A 24701-nucleotide genomic window follows, 5' to 3' on the forward strand; every position below is an offset into this window, starting at 1 on the left:
CTGGCCTCTTCCACAACTGGAGTGGAGCCATCAAAATTAAGCTGATTAGAAGGTAAGAACTACCAAACCATGGAATATCATCCCTTCAGCTACTGACACTTGCATCCCTGCTTAGATAAGTTCTCTGTCTGCTATGATCATTCAACAAAACTAGGTAGAGTGGATCTTGGGATGAAAGGTGGGCAAGATGCATGACTATGAAGGCACATGTTGTGAGACTGCAAATTGGAGCAAAAAAATATTAGTAATAAACTCAGACATATGACAAATGCTATGGAGGACATTAAATAGAACCAAATACATAAGTAAATCGCGACTTATTTGAAAAAAAAAATTGCCAGAACAAACATAGTTGATGTGGTGGTGGCAGCGTCTTCTAAGGAGGCAACTGGGAGGAGGGCAGAGGTTTGTGAGATGGGTGAAGAAGATGAAGTAACTAAAGACGACCTGGAGACTTTTGAAGCCCCGGGATCTGGACCAGCTGGTTCTGTTCTTCCGATCTGGAACCAAGCAGAGATGCTAGCGGGGAGCGGCACCACCATTGGTAGTGTTGGAGGTGGGGCCCACCTGGGGAGTTCTGCAGAAGCACTGATTGAATTGGTGGTGGTGTTGCCAAGAGTAATTGTTGGAGTGGCGATAGATGAAAGGAGAGACGGAGTACAGAAGATTAGTGGAGGTGGGTGGTGGGCGTCAGACTTCGGGCGATCTTCTGCTTCTGGGGCCCTTTAAAGGGAGTAAAAACACTTCTCACTTGGCGACATACAATCAACTCTCTCAGCCTTGAGAGAGAGACAGAAGGGACTGAGTGCAACCGAAGATAGGGACCCTGGTTTCAACGCCAGGACAGTTAAAGTAGTCATCGGGAGCAATAAGGACAGATAGATCGAACTTCAAAATCTTTAGCGAAATACTGGATTTGTTATCTCATGTCTGCTTTTCGTGAAAAAAAAAACCAATTGAAGTGGAGGGTTTCTTCAAACAAGAAGGAGCAGAGCCTAAAACCAAACACCCTTTGCTTGGAATCACAAACCAACGGTTGCAAAGCAAGTGGTGCCTCTTGTCGGTTTGGGGTACGGTTCAGCAGGAGGATCGCCCTCCCAATTCGAAGTTTTTTCTGGAAGTTTCAACCTTGTTGACTATGACAACAGTCGCGAAGTTACGGGGTCACAACTCATTTACCTTTTCTTGTATTTCACCTAACTCTGCTCCTCTCCTCGTTTTAGTTTCCCATCCCCTTCCTCTCACATGATTTTCGACCATTGCTGAGATCAATTCCGATAGCTGGACCCTCACCCTTCCCGGTCATTGTTCTTGCTTGGGAAAGTCCAACAGAGGAGGGGGGGGGGGGGCGGAATCTAAATCTAGTTGAGAAAACAGAGAAGCAAAAGGGGAAGAAAAAGAAAGAGTAGCAGATATGGCTGTGCTTCACGATGATGGGACAAGGATTACTTTTTTCCCTATTATTTTTATTTGGCAGGAAAATCGAAAGAGATATTAAATTACTCATTTACTCCCATCAGTTGTAGAATCCAGTTGAATATTCTTACTTGGAATGGGAAAGGAAAGTGGGTGATGATACCCCTGAGGTGCCATGAAGATTTTCCCTAAATTTAATGATATAGAAAAAGTATGGTTTCCCTATGCATCACATTGACATTCCTTGATAGGCCAAGGCCCACAATAATATTTATTACCAATTTTATCAACAAGCAAAATCTTGGCTCCATGAAAAAGGGGTGGGGGGTGGGGGTGGAAGTGGTGTTTATGCTGAAGAAAAAGAAAGGCACTAAAAAATGGTTGGGAAGCTTAGGAATTCCTGATGCAAATGACTATATTTTTGGTTTTTTTCAGGTTACTACAAAAGCCAGCCATTGAATGAGCAGTTTGGCTCAGTTCATGGGTAACAAGAATGGAATCACATGTTTTCATGGGAACGAAATAAGTTCCTTTACTATAATACACAACAGCTTCTGCTACTGTCATAAAGAATCCAGAATTCCCAGGGATTGGAAAGAAAAAGGAACTATTGACTATGAATCAAATACATAATATTACAACTCTCAAACAGTATGATGAACCTTTTAAGAGCTTATCACTAACTGAAAGATGACTCATTAAGCTAAAAAATTGAAAAACATGATTTTATCCCAAATTTATTTGATAAGCTAAGAGGAACTACAGGATCATATGACACAGTAGAAAAACTGCTACGGATTATACAGACTAATTTTGGTTGCCTTATAGTTTATACTGTGAGAACTTCATTTCAGTGAAATTTGTCCAGTGAGGGTACATATAAAAATGAACTTGATTTTGAAAACATAATAATCTTTTCATGCTGTATCTACAGATGCAAGTGGATAATACCTGCCAAAACATATCAATAGAACTATCCACAAGAGTGCAGTTATCCAGCTCGATCCTTTGTAAGCAATCCAAACCTGAGATGAAAAAATGCATACATAATTTTTAAGGGTCATGGTGGTAACCATATTACCACCAAACAAGAAGCTTTCTATTCGGATAAAATGTGATGGGGGAGACATCAAACTAAGAATTTCTTAAAATTTTGAATATGATTTGTTATGTATGCTTTCAACTATTAATGTGCATATAGGATTAGTTATACAATGACATGCACATTTCTCCACATTTAATTAATCTGATTCTGCAATTTTTTTGGGGGGTGGGTCTATCATCACATAAATGCAATTACAGTTTTCTTTTCTGGGACATAGTGCTAAAGCATTAGTTATAAGACAAGTTTTCCATTCAAACATGGTCTTAGGGTCATTGAACATTTTAGGCATAGTCATACAGTTGCTCTTTTCCTCTTCAATCACCCAAAGACCACTCTATAATTTTATACTTATAAGTGATTTCAACCATCTAAGAGAAAACGCTTGAAGAACAGGACATAAATTGCCAATCAACAAATGTGTCACACTATGAATCTGACAATAATATAGTTTGACATTGCTGCAGTCCTTAATATTATCTAGCAAACTGAAAGATTCTATTGTTTCTGTAACTGTAAGATATGAAATCAGTTCTAGAAGCTACCTTTGATGTAATAACCATAACCCCATACTATTGTTCCAAGAGTTTTTGAAGTTCTACGAGAAAGCCATGAAGTCTTTAGTTCAAGGTGAACACTTAATTACTTCTATGTGAAATCTCAGTTATGCCATATGGTAGAAGGAGAGAATATGGGAGCACATGGATGAAACACATGCCTAATTTGCAGATACAACTCCACCACACAAGAGACTTTAAAACCAAGGGGAAGCTTCTCCTCCTTGTCTTGGGCATCACAGAAGGTACTGTACACAAACTTGATGGCACATACATGTTACAATCCACACAAACACTTCAGGTAGTCAGCTGCACAGCTTCAAGCACTTGTACATCTTCAAGGGACCGCCATCCAAATTTGGTATGACTCGGTCCAACTTGGCATGAAGTTGCCCATAGGTTGTTCTCTGTTTTCTCTGGATGAGTCAACTTGCCCGGTTGACTCCATTGTCACTTGCTGAGCAGGTTCACATCATGTAATTGGATCGGATGACCAACCCCAGCCAACCCATCTGGGTCAGTGGGGGGTATAGTGGTATAGCACAATCACATGTGGTCGTGATGCACCCAATTAAACCCCCAATTGTCTTGAAGAGGAGCGGAAGTAAGATCATTCTCTTTGCCCTTCTTCTTCTTCTTCTTCATTCTTCACTGCACGACCGAAAGACAAGCAGATACCTTTGCTTTCTTGTTCCTCTGCTTCTTTCTTTCTTTCTTGGAGAGCTCCCAACAGAGACAGATTCAATGTACTGAACTCAGCATGACAATTCCCCTGCCAACGACACCGACAGGAACCCCATTCCCTCTTTTTCTTTTTGCTTTTATCCCATTGTTTCGTGGCCACCATCGACTGGGTTTCTTAATGTTTAACCTTCAAACAAACAGATCTCTTCAGGTCTGGCCACCACCAACCAGATCGCTTTTTCCCTGCTACAAACACTACCAAGAAGTGTTGGAACATTTTTTTTTTTTTGGGGAGTATGGAAGGGTTAAAGAAACCTAATGAAATCAGAAACAGAATGGAAACCCATGATAGAAACCTAAAATCTTCCCCAAAAGACAAAGAAGCACAGAGCAGCCAATGGGCGGAGCCGCAGAGTGACCGCATAGTGCTGCCAGCCAGTAGAGCGAAGGAGCATAAACACCCAAAGATTTGATTTTGCTATATCAGGTTCCTTACTCTATGCCTCCATGCTCCAGATACCCTTTCATAATAACAAGATAACCATGAAAGTACAATCATGCTGTTTAGGGCCAGACAGCATCACACATAGTATCCCCAGAAATCACAATATTACCTACCTATCCTGCTTATCCCTTCCATACTCCATTCCATATTCACAGTCCATAAATATCAATCATTTCCAACAATTTCCTCTACACATTTTCTTCAAATCTAAAAATGCTCGAGAGAATAAATTGAAGTCACTCGCATAGCAATATAGTTGTCACAGCGTCTAGACGACCCAAGGCAGTGGAAAGGGTCTAAAATCAAGGTGGCACCAATTAGGCGACCAAGGCGCCTGGACGCCTTGACAATTACGGTCAATATTACCAAAAAAAAAATGTAGCTGTAACGTACCGCAATAGCCACAACATTAATATACAAATCTACCAGTGTTGCTGCCATCCATCTGCAAACATTGAAAAACATTGAAAAAAAAATCAAAAAATCAAAACTTACAAAAGTTTACATGCACATCAGCATACACATAAATGGACGGTGGGTCTACAAAGTACATACAAGTGAAGTGCTTGAATGGTACAAATCTGAATTCATGGAAGAGACTTGCAAATGGGTCCGAGAATAAATTAAGGACAACAGAAACAAGAAAAGAATATAGAAAGAAAAAAAATAAGTGGAAGAAAATTCAAGAGAATTAACAGCATGAGTACAACTCCTCCATCAAATCATTCATACATACGGGGCAAAGGATTGAAACACATGGAGAGATGCTGTGGCCATTCGGCCCATTCTGACTGTAATGGACAGGGTATCTCTGGGCTGACCACGAGCCAAATTTCGTATTGTGAACCCAATCGTATGGTCCACGATGTATTTGAATTTCCCCTTTGTAATTTCTGCAAACAAGATAATGACTTTATCTTTTTTCCCCCTGATGGGCTGATGGCGGGAAATATGGGCCAATGGGGGTTGATGTCAAACACAGGTTGACAGGTAAAATAAAAGGGCTTTATTTTCACTTCATGGGAAAATGCATTAGAATAGAAACTTCACATGTTAGGAGAGAATCTTCCAGATTGAACAATTTGTTCTACAGGGTGCCACGGTCAGTCAATACTCAGGGCTGTACAATGGACCATCTAAATTGGAGAGGTACAACCATTAATACAAACCAAATAGCCCTTGAAGTCCACACCTGTCTCCTTATCAAATCTAGGTAGGTCTCTTTGTATGTACATACAATCTTTCAGATATTATCTTAAGTCCAAAAGAAGAACAATCGAAATATGAAGAAGCACTTACGGTGTCCATAGCTCTCTGCGGGAATGAAGGCCATCAATAATTATGGTGCAAATCAGTGTTCCCAACATCAAGCAACCCAATGCACTGAAAAGAACTCTTGCAACCAAGACGAAGGAGATGGTCCTATTTCTTTCAACATCACCACTAGAAAAAAATAATAACAAATGGTGCACAAATCATACTCTAGTGAAAATATTTATGAAGTAAAAAGAAAATATATTACAAATGGAAGTATGGAACATATACACAGGATCAAAGAAATACCAAAAGTACATCCACTTCCCATTTAGATTTCCCGAAATTTTCACTTGTGCCCAGTGAAGGAATTTATAGCATACTCACAGGAAAATAATATACAGAAAAATATACAAAAAGGTGAGGAAATTACTGTTATTCACCAAAACAACATTCAAAATAGAAGCCTTAGGACCTCACATACCTGTAACTAGTACATATAGCACATAGTCATTTAGCGGTCTTGTTGACTCTGTTAAAGGGGGGAGCCCTCTTATCTATCAATGGAAAGATTTCCATGCGTAGCGTGATAAGGAATCCTAGAAAAGATCGATAGAGACTAGCTCCCTGGTCCCACTAAGATATCTATGTTCTTGTCCAGTCCAGGACAACTGAGATCTTCCGGTCTGCGTGCATGGGAGCAGCTCAAACAAAGAAGAGTCTGGTCCTCAGGCCCACATACCACCTCTTGAAATAAAGTTAATAATACATAAAAAAATATCATAATAGTTAATGAGTGTTATGAGATAGCTGATGAGTGCTTAGAGCATTAGGTGAAAATGCCTGCAACTGCAAGTTGATCTTCATAAAAGCACTGGCAAATAATTTAAAAGGTACAGTGCACAACTTGGTTATCGTTCAAAATTGAAATGGTTGTCTATTTCCATATGTTTGGCAAAAGCATATAGAATAGGACTAACAGAAAGTACAGAAGATTGGAATCTTCTCAGCATAATTTCAGCAAAGAAGCAAGGAAGATGCTGACATCACAAAGAAGCAAAATAGTCCAAGTAATATCAGTGTGAACAAGGACCTCAAAATTTGATCTGGAAAAAATCTTGGAGTCCCATACAAAAAATATAGATTACAATTGTGTATTATATATAACCTCCTCAAGCTAAAGGATGGAACATAGGACAGCTTGCTATGCAATTGTTCGAAACACTAAAATGATAATTCTCTAGTTAAATTGCCTGTGATTTAATCTTCACTGGGAATAAATTGAACATAAAGAATAGCAAAAGCAACTCACTCATGAAGAATATGGTAATACTTTCCCATAAATTTGATATGAGCATGGCTAATAGGATAAGCAGCAAGGTTGTAGCAGACACTGTAACAGTATTAAGTCCATGAAAAAGTGAGGGGAATTGAAGCAGATCAGAGAGATGGATCTGCTGGTGGCGGGTTTACTTAAAAAATAGAGGAGAGAGAAGGGAGAGGCACCAACCTCAATTTAAAAAAAAATGATTCCATTCCATATTTAAATCATGGGGGATGAACAGCCTTACACTTGTTTAAATAAAGAAATAAAATAAAACAGAAACAAATAAGAAACTCCCAATCGACTTCGAATTGGCTCCCATTCTACTTCTGCAACAAAACAAAACAATGCTCCCTCTCCCTAAAGAGATTTCGTGTTTCAACAATTAAAAGTTAAGTGAATCTCTAGGATTTATATCACTCTGAAATGAAACGCATTGTGCGAGATCTTCACAAAAAATGTTGTCCTCAGCCAAACGATGACAGTTTCTACTTTCTAGGTTTTCAAACACAAATGGTCCTGTCAACTTTTTGCTATTGTACACTTGGGTAGGCCCATAACGATCTGAATCAGGGTTTTTCGAACCCTGGGATTGCATCAATAAATGATTGGTAGTCGAAATGGTTAGATTCCCCATCAAAGCAACTAATTCCCTCGTCTGAACAGAAATTGAACTCCTCAAATGTAGGTGGAGATGTCAATTCCTATTGGTCAAGGGGATAAAATCATGAAGATGGAGAATGCAATTCTCCTGATGCCCAGTTATACGGCATAAAATGGAGAGAGTCAGCTCTGAAATCTGCTCCATTAGAATAATGGTTCAGATAATAGGATTAGACCAGATTAATTCTTGGGCCTGATAAAGGTTAGGCAAGTTGGGTTCAGACCTGAATCAGGAAAGTGCCTTGGTAAAGTCCCCATATGTCTCTGCCATAAAAGTAAACAAAGATTAGGCTTAAATATCCAGACTTGAACCCATATCTGATCCATTATGGATCAGATTTATCCATCAATCCATAAATAGATCCCTCAAAATTCTGGATCATGTTTGAATCCAACATCATGAATCCGTATCAAGATCAGATTTGGTTCTGGATTTGTGTGGATCTGCTCCAAACCTGACACATAAAATGGGGGAAATTTCTGGCTGTTTTACTTTCATCTTTGCTGTTGATATCATAAAATGCATTTGATATTATAGAGGGATCCGGTTTGCTACACCTAGAAATAAAGGAGATAAGAGTTGACTTTTTTAGCACGTCACTTTTTCGCTGATTCCATTTTTTAACAAAGATTTACAGGATAGGGAAGAGATTTCTGGTCAAATCCCTCTGCAATTATTACAATTTTTTTGCCGAGAAAGGGATCAAATGGTATAGTTCATTTATTAGTAGCTTGGAGAATTTGAAACAGGTTGGCAAGAGCGCGGGCCTTGGTGCAACGGTAAAGATTGCTCCATTGTGACCAAGTGGTCATGGATTCAAGTCTGGAAACAGCCTCTCTGCGAAAGCAGGGGTAAGGCTGCATACATTATGACCCTCCCCAGACCCCGCAGTGGCGGGAGTCTTGTGCACTGAGTACGCCCTGTCTTTTTGGAATTCGAAACATGACTCGCTTTTCAAATGAGATAAGAGTTGAATATGGCAAAACCTTTTTCCTACTTGAGGCCAACAACATAAAGAAAGACACTTTTGCCCAGGAAAGGAGTAAAAACTATTACGACCACTCCAATTGTTTTTTAGCTCCACCATGAGGCAGTCGAAACTTGAAAGTACCATCAAAATCAAAACCAATTTCACATTTCACTACCAAGAGACCTTTATGAATTATGATGCTGTTACAGATTTCTTAGTAAATTGGATTTTGCTTTTGTTTTTGTTTTTGGTAAGGAGTTGATAGCACCTCTGTTACATTGAATTTGCAGAGCAGAATGTTTTTTGAGTTTAGAAGACAGTTGTTGAAATGGAAAGGATGGGATTTAACAAGTAAGAGATAACAAAATACCACTGATTCACCCCCCAACCCAAATATATATAGGGAACGAAATCAAAAACCTTATAGAAGGCACTGTTAGTTCCCATTTCTAAATCCCAATAATGAATAGTGGCTTGACTAAAAATAAAAATGATGCAGTTGCATTTGACTGGATGGATCGACATGATCCACTAGGGAAGCCCACAAGGGGCTGGCGGAAGTTCAATGGGATGAAATTAAGCTATGGGTAGTCAGTACATTGGGCCTTCTATTTTAATGGGTTACACTTTAGCAGGCCTAGTTTATGAGCCCATATATTGGAGATTAAGTTTGCAGATTGGAATAGTGTCTTAGCTTCTAAGTTAGAAAGTTTGAGTTAGATTAGGACATTCATTAGCAAGCATACAGTTCAGTTTTGAGCCTATTAAGTTAGCTCAGTGTGAGAGAGTGACTGAAGTCCTTTTGTGACCCAATCAAATGGAATGATGTGAACAATCGAATTGAGTTATTTTAAACGGTTTTTGAGCTGTTAAACTGTGCATACATGGGTGAAGGAACCTTCCTTGGCCTAATGCCTATTGCTTCTCTCAATTCTTCTGCTTATTCTGGTTCCACAGCAACCAGGTGATACCTTTCTACTACTCATATTCTTCTCATTCTACTTCTCTTTCTTCTTGAATCTCTTATTCTCTCTCCTATCCTTTCTATTCTACATACAGGTTCAAAACTCTGATCGCTTGTTGCTTCTAATCTTCAAGTCTGAAATCCAGGTTTCTATTTGCATCATATCTAATGTTGATATCAGATCATCACTATCTTTCTTAATTTCTCAGCTAATGAATCTAGCTTGAAGTTTAAGCTAGCTGAGTTTCATCTCTTTCTTGACCTCTGATTTTCAAGATTCTGATAATGGTTAATAGATCACTAATTTTATATTCGACCATGTTTTCATCCAGATCTGTCCATTGAATTGCAAGATATTTAATATCTCTTATTCTGTCACTGTCCTGTTCTATCAATCCTGGACTGCTAGAGTGTTTCAGCAGCCTTGAGTTCTTCTAGATTTCATTCCAGATTCCAAAACACATTAATCTGTCTGATTGGGATTATCCAAGTTATATGTGGCTGATGCTCCTTTTCTTTTGCATGAACAAGGTATGAATGAGACTTGAATATGATTTATGTTCTATTTATTTAATTTCACTCAGCAGAATAAAAACATGATGTCAAGGGCTTCTTGGACATATCGTTGTTTAAATTAACAGCCACTAGTGAAATGGCTTCTGGGATCATGGAACTTAAGATACCAGAAACTTAAATGACTCAATAAAATTATGGAGCTGAGTGCTGACAACTGAAAGAAAGCTTTAATGGAGTAATTATGGAAAGAAAAAACAAACAAGAAGAAAAATATCAATCAAGGTAATTTTTTTTAAAAAAGATCATATTCTTGAACTATAGAATTTATATCTAACAAGTAACTGTAGTAAGCTTACTTGTTCCAATGCCGCAACAAAACATGGTACATAGGGTCTTGTAAAGGATCTTGAGATGAGACCTTGAAAAGTTGGACAACAATATAGGCACATGTAGTGATGCTGAAATGGAATTAAAGTGTCAGTAATGAGATTAAAAGTTGAAACAAAGTACAAACAAAACTATCACGCAAGATTAGGTTAATGGAAAGTGATGAACTATTATTTGAAGATACAAAAGGATCATAAGAGTGTGTGAGCCTTGGTGCAACGGTTAAGTTGCGCTATTGCAACTTCTTGGTTGTGGGTTCAAAACTTGGAAACAGCCTCTCCAGCAAAACAGGGGGTAAAGCTGACATTTGCCCATCCCAAGCCCTGGAGTAGCGGGAGCCTCGTGCACTGGATGCTTTTTTTTTTTGTTTTTTTAAACAGAAGGATCATAAGCAAAATACATGACCACCACAGACCGCGAGATGAAATTGTCACTTCACCCTTCTATCATGAATAAAAAAGCAAGCTTTCCGTTGGGCAAAGGAATCCATGGCCAAGTTTGCTCTGATACCAAATAATGCAATCTGAAAATCCAAATTATGGATCTCAGATGCAAGCAAGCCCAATGATTAAATCTGTGATTATATCTGAAATAAAAGAAGAAATTGCATTGGTAAGGAAAGAAATCAGATTGATGGAAGGGGAGAAAGAAAGAGATGAAATCGATCTTTTTGGAAGAAAGAAGAAGAGAAGAAACCAGGTTTGGGATATCCATCCCGTATGTACTGCTCAACAGCACCAAAACTCTTAAGACACTCAATAAAGTAAATAAATCCAAAACAAGCTTTATCTAGCTATTAAGTATTCTAATTTAACTCAAATACTTAACTGAACTACTAATCCCATGTACTAACTTTATCCCCACATAATGGACTTATAAATTAGGCACATTACAACGAACCTCTCACCCCCCCCCCCCAAAAAAAAAAAAAAGAGTAAAAGGCCAACCTAAAATATAACTATCCAAAGGTAAATTTCAGCCCATTGGACTGCCATAAGCACCTTATGAGCCTCCTAGGCCTCCATACAGGATTAATGTTTAACGCAACTGCATCAGTCTCTCTCTATTTTATAGGTTCTCTTTTTTTGTTTTACACAAACTAAGACAATTTAAACAAGTACTACAATTCGAAATTCCCCATAATGATAAACCATACATCAAATTTTTGTGTAACAGTGGCCACAAAGAAGTCAAAAGGATAAAATGAAGGATACATTTTATTTAATAAAAGAAGCTATGCTTGTCACACTGAAAAGAAGAAAGGAAGAACACATAAAGGTTACCTTCCAAAACATACTAATAGAATTATCCAGAGTGCTCCACTAATCCAGTTTGATTCCTTGTAGGCAACCCAAACCTGAGAGGTTAGAGAGATCAATAAGAACAAGTGAAAACTGAGTTATCTAAGTAAAACAAATTACGAAAAATATCTATAGTCTACCTTCACTACAGTTCAAAGAATAAGCAACTGTTAGCCATTATACAAAATTACGCACGCTTAGATGCAGGAACTCTTATACACATGAGAAACCAATATTTCAGCTCTCTTCTAGCTCGTGCTCTGGATTAAAGAAGCAAAAGTGTAACTCATTAACACTTCAATATATATCAACAATAAGTCATCTCACTTTTGAAAGTCAGTATCAGTATATCAACACCATTAATCACTCAATATCAAAAGCATAGTTGTCACTGTGCCTAGATGAACCAAGGCAGTCGAGGGGGGTAAAAAACTAAGGCGACGTCAACAAGGCCCCAAAAAAAAAGTGGCCAGGATGCCTAGGCATCATCTAAGAGACGCTTTGACAACTATGATCAAAAGAATTACAAATATGGTATTTTACAATCAAACTGCATAGCATTTGACTGTCCCTTATTTTCCAAAGGTTCAATTTGCATTCACTCAGACAAGAAAATATTTACGAAGTAAATTTGAGGAGTTAACTTGAGCTCCAGTTGCCCCATTTTCAATGATAAGAGGAACATCTTGTCACATAGAAGCATGGCCTAGATTTGTTGTATTAAAGACCTGGTGTGTGAAATCCTTCCAAATAAAAGATGAGAATGGATCATAAAACTATCCAAATGGAGCCTTTAGAAAATTCAATGAGTTAAAGAAGGTCATTAAGTCTTCTTAGAATTTGCTTCTAACTATCTAATAAGAAACTTGACGAGGTGATGCAGGTTCATCATAGATATTGGCTTATTTCTTTAGAAATAGGCCTAGGGTTGGGTTATATACATGTTGGGCCTTTGATCCCATGGGTTTTCTATGTAATAGGCCACTTTAATGAGCCTAAACTAGGGGTATATAGGTTGCATACGGAATTAGCCAAATAATTAGTTTATTTTTATGTTTTTTTAATTGAACCGGTTCAAATTGGTTCAATTTAAGTAATCATGTGACTTAGTTAAGTGGTCATGTGACAACTTAAGTGGTCATGTGATGTAAGTTGGGTTGGATTAGGACTCTATAAGTCCAGCCATGTTTTGAGTCTATTTCCTTTAGTATTCTAGTTTCCTAGTCAGTTTAAATTACCTAATAGGTTAGGAATAGGGTTAAGCCATTCCTTTTTAGTGTCTAAGTCTATTTTTGAGTCTTCTATATAAGTTTGTAAGGGAGGCCAGCATTACATACGAATTTGATTAATGAAAAGCTTTTGTTTGCTGTTATTGCTGCTGCCCTGCTCTGTTGAGTGTTGCTCCTTGTGAGTGTGCATCCTTGTGGTTCTATCAAGGTGGAAAGGGACTGGTGGAATCCGGTTGACTCCTTACGCCGTGACGGCTGGGAGGATCTTCTTCAATTCGAAGGTGGCTCTATCCTTCACATCTGTTCAAGCTGCTGCCAGTGGATTCTCCAGTAAGTTTGACACCCAATTTCTTCTTCTAACCCTTCCATTCCCTCACTCCATTAAAACCCAAAACCTGCAACACAATTCTGTCCAGTATTGCAGAATTTTAAAACCTTCCCAAATCCTATTATTTATATGCCATAAAAGCACCCTAGACCTGCACATTAGAACCCCATAAACCCCATTGCCATTCTCCAACCCTAACCCTAGTTTTGACCTAGATTTCTGAACCCTAACCCAATCAGCCAGCCTTGGTGTGTTCATTACCCTGGTTCCTAGTGGGATTACTCCTACCTAGGACTACATTACGAGGACTAGGACATAAGCCCTTTCAGAACAGGGCTTAAATCATGCACCAACCTATAGGACAGTACTCCAAGTATCTGCACCAATTGTATTTCAGTCAGAAATTAAGCAAAATTTCTTAGCTAGCTTGCAGCAAAGAATTTACTGCATTAAGGTAACCAATATAAAATTGAAAATCACATAAATTCAAACACTCATGAACATATACAAAAAACATCAGATATAAGAAAGGTATCTTAAGCTCTGCAAAATAAGTCATAATAGTAAAAATTGCTAGAAAGGTGATACATTTTTCTTTTTTAAGTTCTTAAACAACTCACTGCATATCCCTTTAAACTTTTCTTGCATAAAAATGAAAAGAAGCATACAAATGGTGCACCATACCGCTAGTGCGATAACATTGATATAGAAATCAACCAAGATTGCTGCCATCCCCCTGCAGAAGGTCATAAAACACTGTCTCTATTAAATACCATTTTTAAAACTTCATAAGAAAACAGATTACCTCAGCAAAAACACAAAATATGATGGTTGATTATCATTGGGGGTGGGGGAATAAAAAATCAAGGTAGCTAATTGGATCCCAATGACCATCTGAGATCCAAAATTTTCCCACATCTTCAATTCTATTCAATGAATCACAGTGGCCATGAAAAAGAAAGTAGTAGTATTTTAGAGAATGATCACTTCTCTAAGTGCGCACTAGTTACTGAAGCTTAGTTATGAGTGAACTAACCAAAATTAGGTTAAAAGTATTACAGATTAATCAGAGAATAGATTACAGTATACCATGAAACGAGTTTTTTGTTTGGATGAAGAACAATTCATTATCATTAATATAAATTTAAAAAAAAAGGGGGGAAATGCAACAAAAGTAGAACCAGTGAGGCAGCAATTTAGGGAGACTACTTACGGTGTGAAGAGTTCTCTGCGGAATGGAGAACCATCGGTGGAGAGAGTGTAGATGAGGGTTGCCAACATCAAGCAACCCAACACAAAGAACAGAATTTTTAAGGCATTCACAGTAAACACCGCCTTAGCCATTGGAAGCTGTTCTGTTTGGAGAAAGTATGAATTGAAGTTCTTCTTCGAAAGGATGAAAGAAGCAGCAGAAGAATGGTCGTATTTGTGGATTAGTGGATAAGCAAATCCCACGTCTGAAGAAGAAGAGGAAGATGAGTGTTAGTGTTAATTGGTTTGGTTTCAGTTTAAACGGTTCGGTTCAAGTCGTTTCATATTGTAATTGATAGACCGAACCAATTATTAATCAATTTGAAGTCGATAATACTATTACCAGTATGGTTTAGATTTTTTATTATACAGTGTCAGTGTGTGTCCGGTGTAGAATTGACAGATTTATCAGTTCAACATTAAACCAAATCGATTTTTTTTAAAACAAAATATATAAAACCAAAAGTGAACCAATTTGATTGGTTTCAATTTGAAATTAACACATTTAGAATTAGGACAAATGATAGTGTGATTAGAGTTCGAAATTACCAAAACACCCTAAGAGAGATATTTAGTTCATTTTGCAATTGTGATTTGTGGGCCATGGACCCATGACAGATTGACCGTCCAAAACACCCTAAGAGAGATATTTTAGTTAAACATTTGCAATTGTGGGCCATGATCCATGACAGTTATATCGGTTAATCGTGATTCTGAGTATCGTCACTACTTCGCAATTGCCTCCTGGCTTCTCTAGTGTTTCATATGGGCTAAAAAAACTAACTCAGTTTGGATAAGACATGAACTTTGGGCCAACGTACTGATGGGCTTTAAACTTAGGGCCCGAGCTAAAACTAACTCAGTTTGGAACTTTGGATAGATGCAAGGTTTAAAACCCGAAATCAGATACCGGATCAGCTTCAATTATTTGTATCGGAATCGGTTGGGATCGATTTGGAATCAATCAAAACCTTAGGAAATGAGTTTGGGAAGAAGATATTATTATTATTTTTTGTTATTTTATTAACAAAAAGAAGAAAATAATGAAGATCTAAATGCATTAATAGCCGATTCAAAATAGGGTTTTGAAAATTAGGTACAATCAGAATCAAGGTCAACTGCTTCCGATTTAAATCAAATGATTCTACTGATTCCAATCTGATTCTTTGAAACATGGGTAGATTCATCAATTATGGATGCCAGATTTGGGATTATAACCCGAATCGGATTAGAACCGACCCATTGGAAACTGAAACCATCCCATCCATTAGTCTATTGAAACGGTTCTAAGCATGAATTAATCAAAAACGCCACGACCGATTAAAAGCCAAAATAAACCATGTTTGGGATTATTGATTTGATGTAGGAGAATTGAATTTTGGGTTCTACCAAAAAAAAAAAGAATTTTGGGATCTTCACCCCAACCCCCCACACCCCCCCCAAATTTTTGAATTTTGTGATTTTGGATTTATTTATATGAACCATAGATTTACTCTATTAAGTATTTATAGTTCAAGGACACTAAGTATTCATGGAATAGGGTGGGTGAGAGGCTCCATGGAGTGATTTGCCTTACAAACCATATTCTTATCCGCTAAGGTTGTATGCCATTCATAATCAACAAAGGAAGAACCCAATCTATCACACCATGGATGGTGTGAGATCAACTCAGATGATTAAATGTGGTCACACTTATGTGAGTTTACTCACCATTTTAGTAATCCGAACCAGATCGGGCGAATCAGCAGATTTGAATTGGAATCGATAGCACTCGTTCCTGTTTCCAATTAATTTTATAAACCATTTTTTGAATCGATGGTGAATCATATTAGATCTTCATTTTTTAATCCAAGACTCAAAAGAATCACAAGACTAAGATTCATCAACACATCATTCACAAATTTCGTGCTGTAAAATCCATGCTTTATGAACACAGGTGTGGTTAACAGTTAAGAAAATATTATTATGTTAATTATTATCAGAACTCTGCTTTAAAACATTAAGAGGGGAGGATTTGGTACATATTACTATCACAAATCCATTAGATTTATGAATAAATACTAAAGCTAAAACACTATTACATAATACCAAAATATAACCAACTATCACCTCCCTATTATATAAATCTACAGAGTTGAGACCTTATCATATAATTTCCAACAAGTTAACTACTTCAGACTCATCACAAATAATAAATAATTAAAACCATCATATCAGATACTGGTAAAGTACTTTCTGGCCCTGGCTTGTTTACCATTTATCATAAATCTGACCTTGCCATCCTCAGATCCTTGAAGGATCAAATCAAGGTAAGCTGGAGAACGAAGAACAACAAGTGCAAACAGTGCTTGTTCATAACGTTGCTGCAAACTCTGCAAGTAGATACCTTCTACGCAATCCCCAAAGTTGCTGCATATGAAATCACAAGAAAGATTCCAATTAGATAAATGTTATTCTGATAAGGTTAAAAGGGTTCTTGAATTTACATTCTACACTTTAGATGGTTCCATGTTTTAAAGGATTCCCTCACCACTCATCTCATTGGTCCAACTTCATTCATGCGTGTTTAAGTATAGGACAAATTTTTCCTCCGCCCGTAGAGGACGAACCCCTATGGGGTTTATCGTATTTACCAAAAACACACTAGCAATGCCCTCTCCCCCACCCATATAACAACACTCTTGATGTGGGAGTTAGTGATGAAATAGGAGTCAAATCACCAATGGTGAAGAAATTCTTCATTTATCCATGAATCAAACAATAATTAAACCTTAGCAATATTTTCTTGATTTGATCCCTACTTTTAATCTTGTTTTGACCTATTTATATTCGTATTGTACTGAAATTTGACTAATGAGATGATTGTGGTATTACTGTGACATAGATCCAACCATATCTATTTAATACTCGTATGATATTGAAATTTGACGAATGAGATGAGTGTGGCATCCCATAACATGGATGATGGATCCATCCATGTTTACCATTATCACTTGGCAATTGTATGGACTTCCCTTTTTAGGAATCCTACTATTGCAATTTGAGAGAGAGAGAGAGAGAGAAAGATTCTAGGTGTACCTTGTAAAAAAATCATGGAGTTCACTCTCAGTGATAGGGAAACCCCGGGAGAATGTCACAAAGAGCGTTCGACCATTGGGTGTGATTACAAGCTCAAGAGGGATTGGAGGTTGACCAGCCATTGGATTGGAACCAGAACTTGAGGGACCTCTAGCAAGAAAATGAGGGATTGGAGGTTGACCAGCCATTGGATTGGAACCCGAGCTTGAGGAACCCCCAGCAAGAAAATGAGGAATTGGAGGTTGAGCAGCCATTGGATTGAAACCCGAGCTTGAGGGACCCCCAGTAACAAAATGAGGGATTGGAGGTTGAGCAGCCATTGGATTGGAACCAGAGCTTGAAGCACCCCGAGCAACAAAATGTGATCGTAAAGGCCCAAGTAAAGAACCCAACTGTAATCCCAGAGAATAAGGAACCATGGGCTGAGGGGACATGGAAGTTCCTGGGCCCATAAAAATTGGCTTGCCCTGGGCCTGTGATGGGGGACGGGCAGAAAGGTTGATTCCTTCTCCTCTACCAAAAGGGCCACTCCTATTGAACCCACTAATCCGTTGGGCTGGGCCGGCAAGGAGAAGAGACTTGCGAATGATGTCATCGAAGGCTCGTGGTGCAATTTCAGTGACAAACCTTTGGACGCGACGAATTGCAGAGACCTTCTTCTCGGAGAAGAATCGAGGGGAGAGCGGAGGAATGTTCAAGTGTCCAAGAGTTAAACCCATATTTATATCTTCTCCTTGTTCTTCTCCTTCGTTGTCGTTCATCGATTCCAAACGGTTCAAGCAATTTAGGGTTTCGGTAAAGACAAGATTGACGATGAAATCAGGCCTGGATTTTAAATTCAAGATCAGGTTAGAGAATCCAATTTCTTCCAGCCAAAGCCAGAGACCGATTACCCTAAATGACTCATCGATGTTATGGCCGAGTTCGACAACCAAGCGACTGAAGATATCTCTTTCGATCCAGTGAAATGACTTTAGCTCTTCTTCTGTAATCCATGATGAAGAAGAAGAAGATGACGGAGAACCCATTTGTGTGTTGGTGATGATCCCACCAGGGTACGGGGTTGAGTGAGACTTCCTGCATTACTTAATTTGTGGAAGACGATGGGTTGCGATGAATCGCAACTGATCGACGACCTTACGATCATCACAACTCTTCGAGAGCGAGAGGTGCTTTGGTTTCTGTGTGAGGTTTTGTGAAACGGCGAATCTCCTCGTGGAAGGAATTTTGTTTTATGGGATTAGTTCTCTCTCTCTCTCTCTCTGGTAAGGAATCAGGGAAGACGTGATTGGTTACTCAAATTCGTAGAGTATGAGTTAAATGTTTACAGTCCAATGTGATTGAACGCTACTAATTAGATGGAACCATTAATGGAGGGGGATACAAGAGCAGGGGTGTCAAAATCCAACCAGAACCACTCCAAGGGGTCAGCTCAGTTGGTAAACTCCTCAAATAAGGTCATGAGTTCGACCCACCTTGGGGCCTATTCCCCACCCCAACCCCTATTATACAAGCTTTTAATCCGAAAAAAAAAAAATCCAACTTGAACCGGTTGAACCGAAACAGAATTGGATTCGTAGAGAACTATATAAGCAAAATTGATTGGCCCAACTGAAACTAAAAACCAAACCAAACTTTGGACGATCTTTATCACCTCCAGTTGGCTGCCCGGCCCAGTTCCCCAGTTCCTTTAACAAAGGGGGCTGAAATGACCTCTCTACCCATACCCAAACACTCTGCCCGAGTGGGGTCCACCATCCCCTATTAGAGGAACTGGGGAACTGGGCCGGTCAGCAAACTGGAGGAGATAATTTTCCACTTTGGAAGCTTACCGATAAAAAAAGGAGAAATGCCTTTTTATCATTTTTTAAATATGGAAAAAGAACTCGACCTGGCAGTAGTGTGGTGCCTACACGAATCGTTGTCCCCTTCAATTCTTCACATGGGGGCAGAAATGAGCACCCTACCCCCTGCCTGAAAACACTGCCCAAGATGGGGTCCACTCCCCCTATTAGAACAATTGAGGAATTGGAGGTGCCAGGTAATAATTATTTCGTGCCTACACCCAAACACAAAAGGAGGTGAAATGATCACCCTGCCCCAATGAAGTAAAAACTCCTGCCCCTGTTTGGTTTCAGAAGGCCAACATCTTATCTGACTTGTAGTATATTCCTATTTTCAAACTTGAATCTTGCTACCGATTTAACAGAGTCCAACATCTTATCTGATTTCTCAGTTTTATCTTAAATTATGGAATCTGAAGTGAGATTCATATTCCACTATTACTGTTAAAATTGGCAGCTGTTTAATTTTTTCTTTTTTAGTTGCTGAATTGAAACATTGAAACCCTCTTAAATCGATTCTGTCAATTTTTGGGTTTTGAAACCTTGTCACCATTTTACGAATTTGATTTCTCCGTTAAGCATTGTTGATTTTTCTCTGATAGATTTGGTTGGAGCAGACGGTGACAAAGATGAAGGGGAGAGTTGGGATTTTTCTCCGCTAGAGTTCCTTGGAGGAGGAGAAGAAGAAATGCAGAGTTGGAATTTTTCTCCAGTAGAAGTTCCTTGGAGGAGACGGAGGGGAGAGTGAGGGCGGGCTTGGTCGTGACCAGGGTTAGATTAGGATGGATTAATGGTTTTACTAGGGTTAGCCTAGGGGGTGGAAGAGTTCCTTGGAGGAGGAGAAGAAAAAGGGGCAATTACTATCACTATCCTACACTTTGCCTATATTTACTAAAATTACCCTATGATTTTGACACTAATTTAAGGAAAATCTACGGAGAATAAATTATCTGGATTAACCGCATATCAAATTTCAGAGCTTAATTCAATCAACTGAAACAAACGAAATTAATACAACTATCAGCTTCAAAGAGAAACCGACACCCATTACATTAAAACTGATCACCCCATCTTGGCTCATGTGGTGTGAAGCTTTTAAGTTTAGGGCACGGCAACCTTGGTTCGACTGAAGTGGACCAAGCAGTTTCTACCAGCAACCAAATTAAGTAACCATTAACAGTAACTCAGGTTCTTGGTATGATTGCAATAGTCAGGGTGAAACTCGATCTGTGGCTATCATAGCAGGAGCATGGAGCATGGAGCACCAGCATACTTTGGGTGTCCAGGCAGCAATGATATTAAAAATTGAAATCTACATTTAATAAAGACTTTACTGTAATTTCTATAATCTCCACTGCTTTCCTTTGCTTGAACAGATACATATGGTGGCTTCCCTAATGTCTGTGTTTCAAAATGATAAATGACTACATGAAATGCTCATCGCTTTATAGCATCATTTCATAAAAAATTGTACGTTTACAGATCAGATCAGTACTTAGTACCTTGTGAACAATTCAAAAATGTGTTTTATCTATTTCAGTTCTGTTCTTCAAATTCATCACCACCACCAAAACAGATGGCTGTTTTTACAACAGCAGCTGGAAGCACTCACTATCAAGGTCTCAATCGAAAAATTTAGTGTACATGAGGTAGTTACAAAAAATGGCTCTGAATCATAACAATGCAAAAAAAGAGGGGTTCCAAAAATTATGATTCACACGCAACAGGGGGCGGAGATGAGTCGGTCTTTTTTCAGCATGCACATCCTCCTCCCCTTTCCTCAATTTCAGGAACAACAGCTTCTGGTAGGGGTTGAAAGTATCTGCACATTGAACAGTATTTCATTCATCTCATAGCTCATCATTGCATAGAGTCGGGGAATCTAAAACAGGAAGCTAAGTTCTTTGTGAGAATTACAAAGAAGAATGTAAACAAACATATTGACTTGGGCAATCAAAAAGCGAGAACACAAAAATAGCTACCACAATAGGAACTGGGAATACAAAAAGGACAGAATTTGAGAAACTTTAACTTCAAATAGCCAAGAACCCCTTGAGATGACTAATGCATCTTTAAATAGCCAAGAACACCTTGAGATGGCTTATGCATTCTTCAGAAGCTAGTAAGAGAAAAAATTAAGTATAATTCTGCCGATAGATGCTGATAACTTTAAGTTAATGGAACTGTTTGGCTGAAGCGACTGAAGCCATTACAATGATGAAGAAAAAGTATCCCATAAATAGACCTCTGTTGTTTCTGTCAAGCTAACTCTAGTGCTAGTGCAGCACTATCTCTCTTCTAATGATTTATGTATAGAAAGGTATTAATTTCACTACTCATTCTATCTTTGAGATTTAAAAAATATGCACTATTAATAGTTGTTGGGTACCATCTTGACTCATCTACATCATTAACCAGTAATCTCCACGAGTTCAGAAATGGCCGAACATGAATCTGCTGACTAATTAAACAATAAAAACCTTAAGTAACAACTGAGGTATGCTGCCACTCCCCCTTAGGCTTTTCACGTTAGAAGAGTATTTAACTAGTGCAAGATGACAATGAGGGTTTAGAATTAGATAAGCAGTTTTCAGATTCATACTTTTGTGCCACTTAATTGCTGGGTTGGATCTGGACTTAGAACTCAGCTGTTATCCTTGGTGCCAAACCCACCCCCCAACCTACCATTCTGTAGAGCATCCACAATTTCTCAGCTTAAGGTTGCATATTTTCAAAACAATTAATTAAGGATCCAGCTAAATACCACCCATCTTACTGGTGTTTGAATCTTGCCATGTTACCTTTAGAACCCCAATGCCTCAAACTTCTCCAGTTGTGAGAGGGACAAGAATGGCATCTATCAAAACCCAAAATCTATTGCCAGAGAACCATGAAACCTTCAACCTTAAACACGAAACCTCAAACCATGAGACCCCAAGCAAAAATCCACTGTGAATGGACACCAACTAGAAAGATTAAACCCCAGCGTGACTGGTCACTAGAGATGAAATCCAGAAAGATTAAACCCCAGAGTGACTGGATTTCTGGAGATGAAAATCCAAAAATTCTCAACTGTAATACTCATTTCCAATTTCAATTCCTTCAACCGAAAACACCAAGAAATATTTAACCATTCCAACACAACCCAAACATCTTATTTTTTTAACCTATGCCCTATTTAAATATTCAAACTAACAAATATATCAAAAGAAATGCAACATATCAATAGCAGCCCCAGTAAGAACTTAAACAGTATGTGAGCCATTAGAACCAGACATCCATGTGTGGAGTTAGTGTCCCAAGACAGCAAATAGTGTATGCATGTGGAAAGGAGCATATTAAGCACTGCATGAGAGTCTACCGTAAAGATATGATTGTTTGAGATGATATTAGTCCATCAACTTCCTTAACCAAAGCCAGTTTCACAAAAAATGAATGCAGCAATTGAAAGATGATTCCTTCAACTTGAAACTAAAAATTCTCCAAAAACTATTTCCATTTGGAACAAAAAAAAAAACCAGTAACCAACTGATAGTACAACCCTGGTCCTAAATGAGAAGAAAAATGCCACATCGATCTACTCAAACAGATCTCATCTATTGGTATGATTTCCAAATGGGTTTAGTCATGAAAGTGGAAAGTGGAAGATCATCAATACACACATCAGAATATTCCAGCCAATGGGAAAACTTTCATTTCATTAATTAGTTCGATTTCATATGAAAGAAAGCAATTTCAGATAGAGGGGGGGGGGGGGGAGATCCTCAGTAATCCAGAAGTGGTTCCAATCAGTGTCAAAATATTAAAGTGGATGGATGATTAGAATGAAAAATACACATACAGAAGAGAATTTCTGTAACCAGATTTATAAGATGTTCAAACACCAGATTGAGATGTCTTAGCATCCATTTACTACTATGATTTTTCTTGACTAAGTTTTGAATAGTTACTTATAAATACATATATCTTATACATAAATATTTTTTGAGGAATTATGTGTGTGCATAATTGTGTATGAATAAGGCTTTCATTCTCTTTAGGAGTAGCAATGGGTCAGGTCAGGTCTTATAATTTTAGGGTCAAATGCATCCAACCCCAATACGACCTGAAAATTAATCGGGTCAGTCAACCCAAACATGAACATGACCTGGTTTTTTTCCGGGTAGACACAAACACAACATGCTAACTGGTCTGACATGAAAAAACCTGGCCTAGTACAGATTTTTTCTCCAAATTTTAAAAATGACCCACGAAAATCATGCAATTCTTTTTTTTGTAAATATACAAACACTAAGAGATTATTCCCATATCATTAATTGTGGAACTGGAAATGTCAAATCCCCCCCCCAAAAAAATTGAAATAAATATGTTTTCAGGTTATTCCATGTTGATTTCAGCTCACAACAGGTCAATCTGACCAGGACCTGAACACTTTTCATGTCACTCTGATTCAACCCGAATCTGACCTGAACTACCCCCAACTCGAACATGGAAATATCGGGTCACGTTCATGTCGAGTTAGAAAGGTTCTGCCATCCCTAATTCTCCTCCTTGGTTAGACTGCCCACAGTGTATTTGACTATTCTAGTTGTAGAGTCAACCATCCAAATTTTAAGCTTCCCAGATGACAAATAATCAGATGAGGGTATTACTTTGTCATGTTGTCAATGCTTTTTAGATGAAATTTGCTGCCAATTTTACTTCATACTATTTATTTATTTAGCAAGGAAAACCACCTAGCAAATATGGTAATTGCTAAATTAAGTAAAATAAATATGGAGGAGGTACAAATAAGAAATGTACACTTACATGTCATGTGCACGCTCAATCGCTAATGCATTTTTGGCAACACAAAAAAATGCAGCATCGACATCGATATTCTCCTTTGCTGAGGTCTCAAAGTAAGGTATGTTTCCTTTGGAAGCACACCACTCCTTTGCTTTCTTATCTGAGACCTGTACATAAACAGACATTTTAGAACCAGAAAAAAGGAAGAACAAAACTTTAAAGACCATTTTAATATCCTCACCACTCGACTATTTCCACCATCTATGTCAATCTTGTTCCCAAGTAATATAAATGGAAATGTTTTGGGGTCAGGTGGACTCGCCTGGAGAAGCATAGACATTGAGTAAGTACAAGTACAGACTATATTATGAATTCACAAATGGATTAAACAATTGAATATACAATTAACTCTGGAGCAGATGATCCTTGAAACCTTGATAGACACACAAGAGCAGTGGATTGGGATCAGGGGAAATCAATAGCAGCCAAGCGCTATTGGTCTATAACGGATCAGCTGGTCCACTTTGGATTAATTTGAT

The 24701-nt window shown here is 38.3% G+C and overlaps 2 protein-coding genes and 1 long non-coding RNA gene across 3 annotated transcripts in view; 1 reads left to right on the forward strand and 2 right to left on the reverse strand.

Annotated features, from left to right (window-relative positions):
* LOC122641144 lies at window positions 1-22595 on the forward strand. Its single transcript, XR_006329816.1, has 3 exons — window positions 1-126; window positions 20857-20865; window positions 22585-22595. It is a non-coding gene; the product is annotated as an uncharacterized LOC122641144 (long non-coding RNA).
* Window positions 76-14548, reverse strand: LOC122641105. The gene is made up of 8 exons (XM_043834429.1): window positions 14415-14548; window positions 13886-13937; window positions 11627-11700; window positions 10313-10414; window positions 5564-5707; window positions 4658-4709; window positions 2368-2441; window positions 76-218 (listed from the first exon to the last, which is right to left on the reverse strand). Exons 1-8 carry the CDS (start codon window positions 14543-14545, stop codon window positions 86-88), a joined length of 762 nt encoding a protein of 253 aa, XP_043690364.1. The 5' UTR covers window positions 14546-14548; the 3' UTR covers window positions 76-85.
* Window positions 20881-24701, reverse strand: part of LOC122641125 (ras-related protein Rab7-like) — a 7951-nt gene continuing 4130 nt past the window's right edge. The window contains exons 5-7 of the mRNA XM_043834453.1: window positions 24404-24484; window positions 24184-24329; window positions 20881-21196 (exon numbers count right to left, since the gene is read on the reverse strand). Of these exons, the coding sequence (XP_043690388.1) occupies window positions 21127-21196; window positions 24184-24329; window positions 24404-24484 (297 nt within the window). The 3' untranslated portion in view covers window positions 20881-21126. The remainder of the gene's footprint in view (window positions 21197-24183; window positions 24330-24403; window positions 24485-24701) is intronic.

Source organism: Telopea speciosissima, chromosome 1 (assembly GCF_018873765.1).
Source record: "Telopea speciosissima isolate NSW1024214 ecotype Mountain lineage chromosome 1, Tspe_v1, whole genome shotgun sequence".
In the NCBI taxonomy this organism is placed as follows: Eukaryota; Viridiplantae; Streptophyta; class Magnoliopsida; order Proteales; family Proteaceae; genus Telopea; species Telopea speciosissima.